General features: G+C 44.0%; 1 protein-coding gene across 1 annotated transcript in view; it reads left to right on the top strand.

Moving 5' to 3' along the window:
- The window catches only part of LOC136196799 (uncharacterized), a 34,947-nt gene that overhangs the window by 32,076 nt on the left and 2,087 nt on the right, over positions 1 to 784 (top strand). The window contains exons 11-13 of the mRNA XM_065986441.1: positions 54 to 291; positions 346 to 580; positions 635 to 739. Coding sequence (XP_065842513.1) covers positions 54 to 291; positions 346 to 580; positions 635 to 739 — 578 coding nt within the window. The remainder of the gene's footprint in view (positions 1 to 53; positions 292 to 345; positions 581 to 634; positions 740 to 784) is intronic.

Below are 784 nucleotides of genomic sequence, written 5' to 3'. Positions count from 1 at the left end.
GTAAGTCTCCCTTAAACAGCTGCATCTAAATTTGTTTAATGCTTTTTCTCTAGAAAATAACGACAACGGGATATTGGCCGTTAAGCACGACCAAGCGAACTCAAGTTGCAACGACGTTTCGTGGACCTACTCGAACGACGTTGATCCTACCGCTGTCGAAGTTACGGTAGTCAGACTACCACAATCAAGCCCTGGTGTCATAATCTACGAAGGCCAGTATAGAGATGGGTTTTTAGACTGCGGTTTGATTCTCGGCCAATCGTATAGCTACAAGGTGACCGCAACTCCAAGGTCAGTCTCTTTGAATGCGCGTACTTGGTAATTCCTAATTGACGTTTTTTGCAGAGTAAAAGCTACTGTATCGTCTATCGGCAGCGACGAAGTCATTCCCTGGTGGCTTATAGTCGTGATTGTCGTTTTAGTGTTGCTTTTCATTGCACTTATTGTTGGACTTGTATTCGGCGTCAGAAGACGGAAAGTGAAGAGAACGTACGAAGTGTCTCCTTTGAAACTGAATGGAAGAACAGCCGCGTCTTTTGGAAAGAAACTCGATTCTATGAAACAGGAAGAGGAGATGGTGGTAAGAAAGGCCGTCTTTGACAAGGACTGCGCGGCTGTAATGAAATTTGTCTAGGAAAAAATGCCCGATTTAGTACCTCGAAAAGACAGACCTGCTGCAGAGGATACATCTTTCATCAACTACGGCGTCGTATTAGAAGAAGATCCTTCTCCAGAAATGGTGCTTTGCTCCTAGAATTCTACTCTAGTTCCTTTGATAATCTCT

This window comes from Oscarella lobularis, chromosome 16, assembly GCF_947507565.1.
Source record: "Oscarella lobularis chromosome 16, ooOscLobu1.1, whole genome shotgun sequence".
NCBI classification, from domain to species: Eukaryota; Metazoa; Porifera; class Homoscleromorpha; order Homosclerophorida; family Oscarellidae; genus Oscarella; species Oscarella lobularis.
The sequence above is the reverse complement of the archived record's forward strand: the minus strand, read 5'-3'. Positions and strand labels throughout refer to the sequence as shown.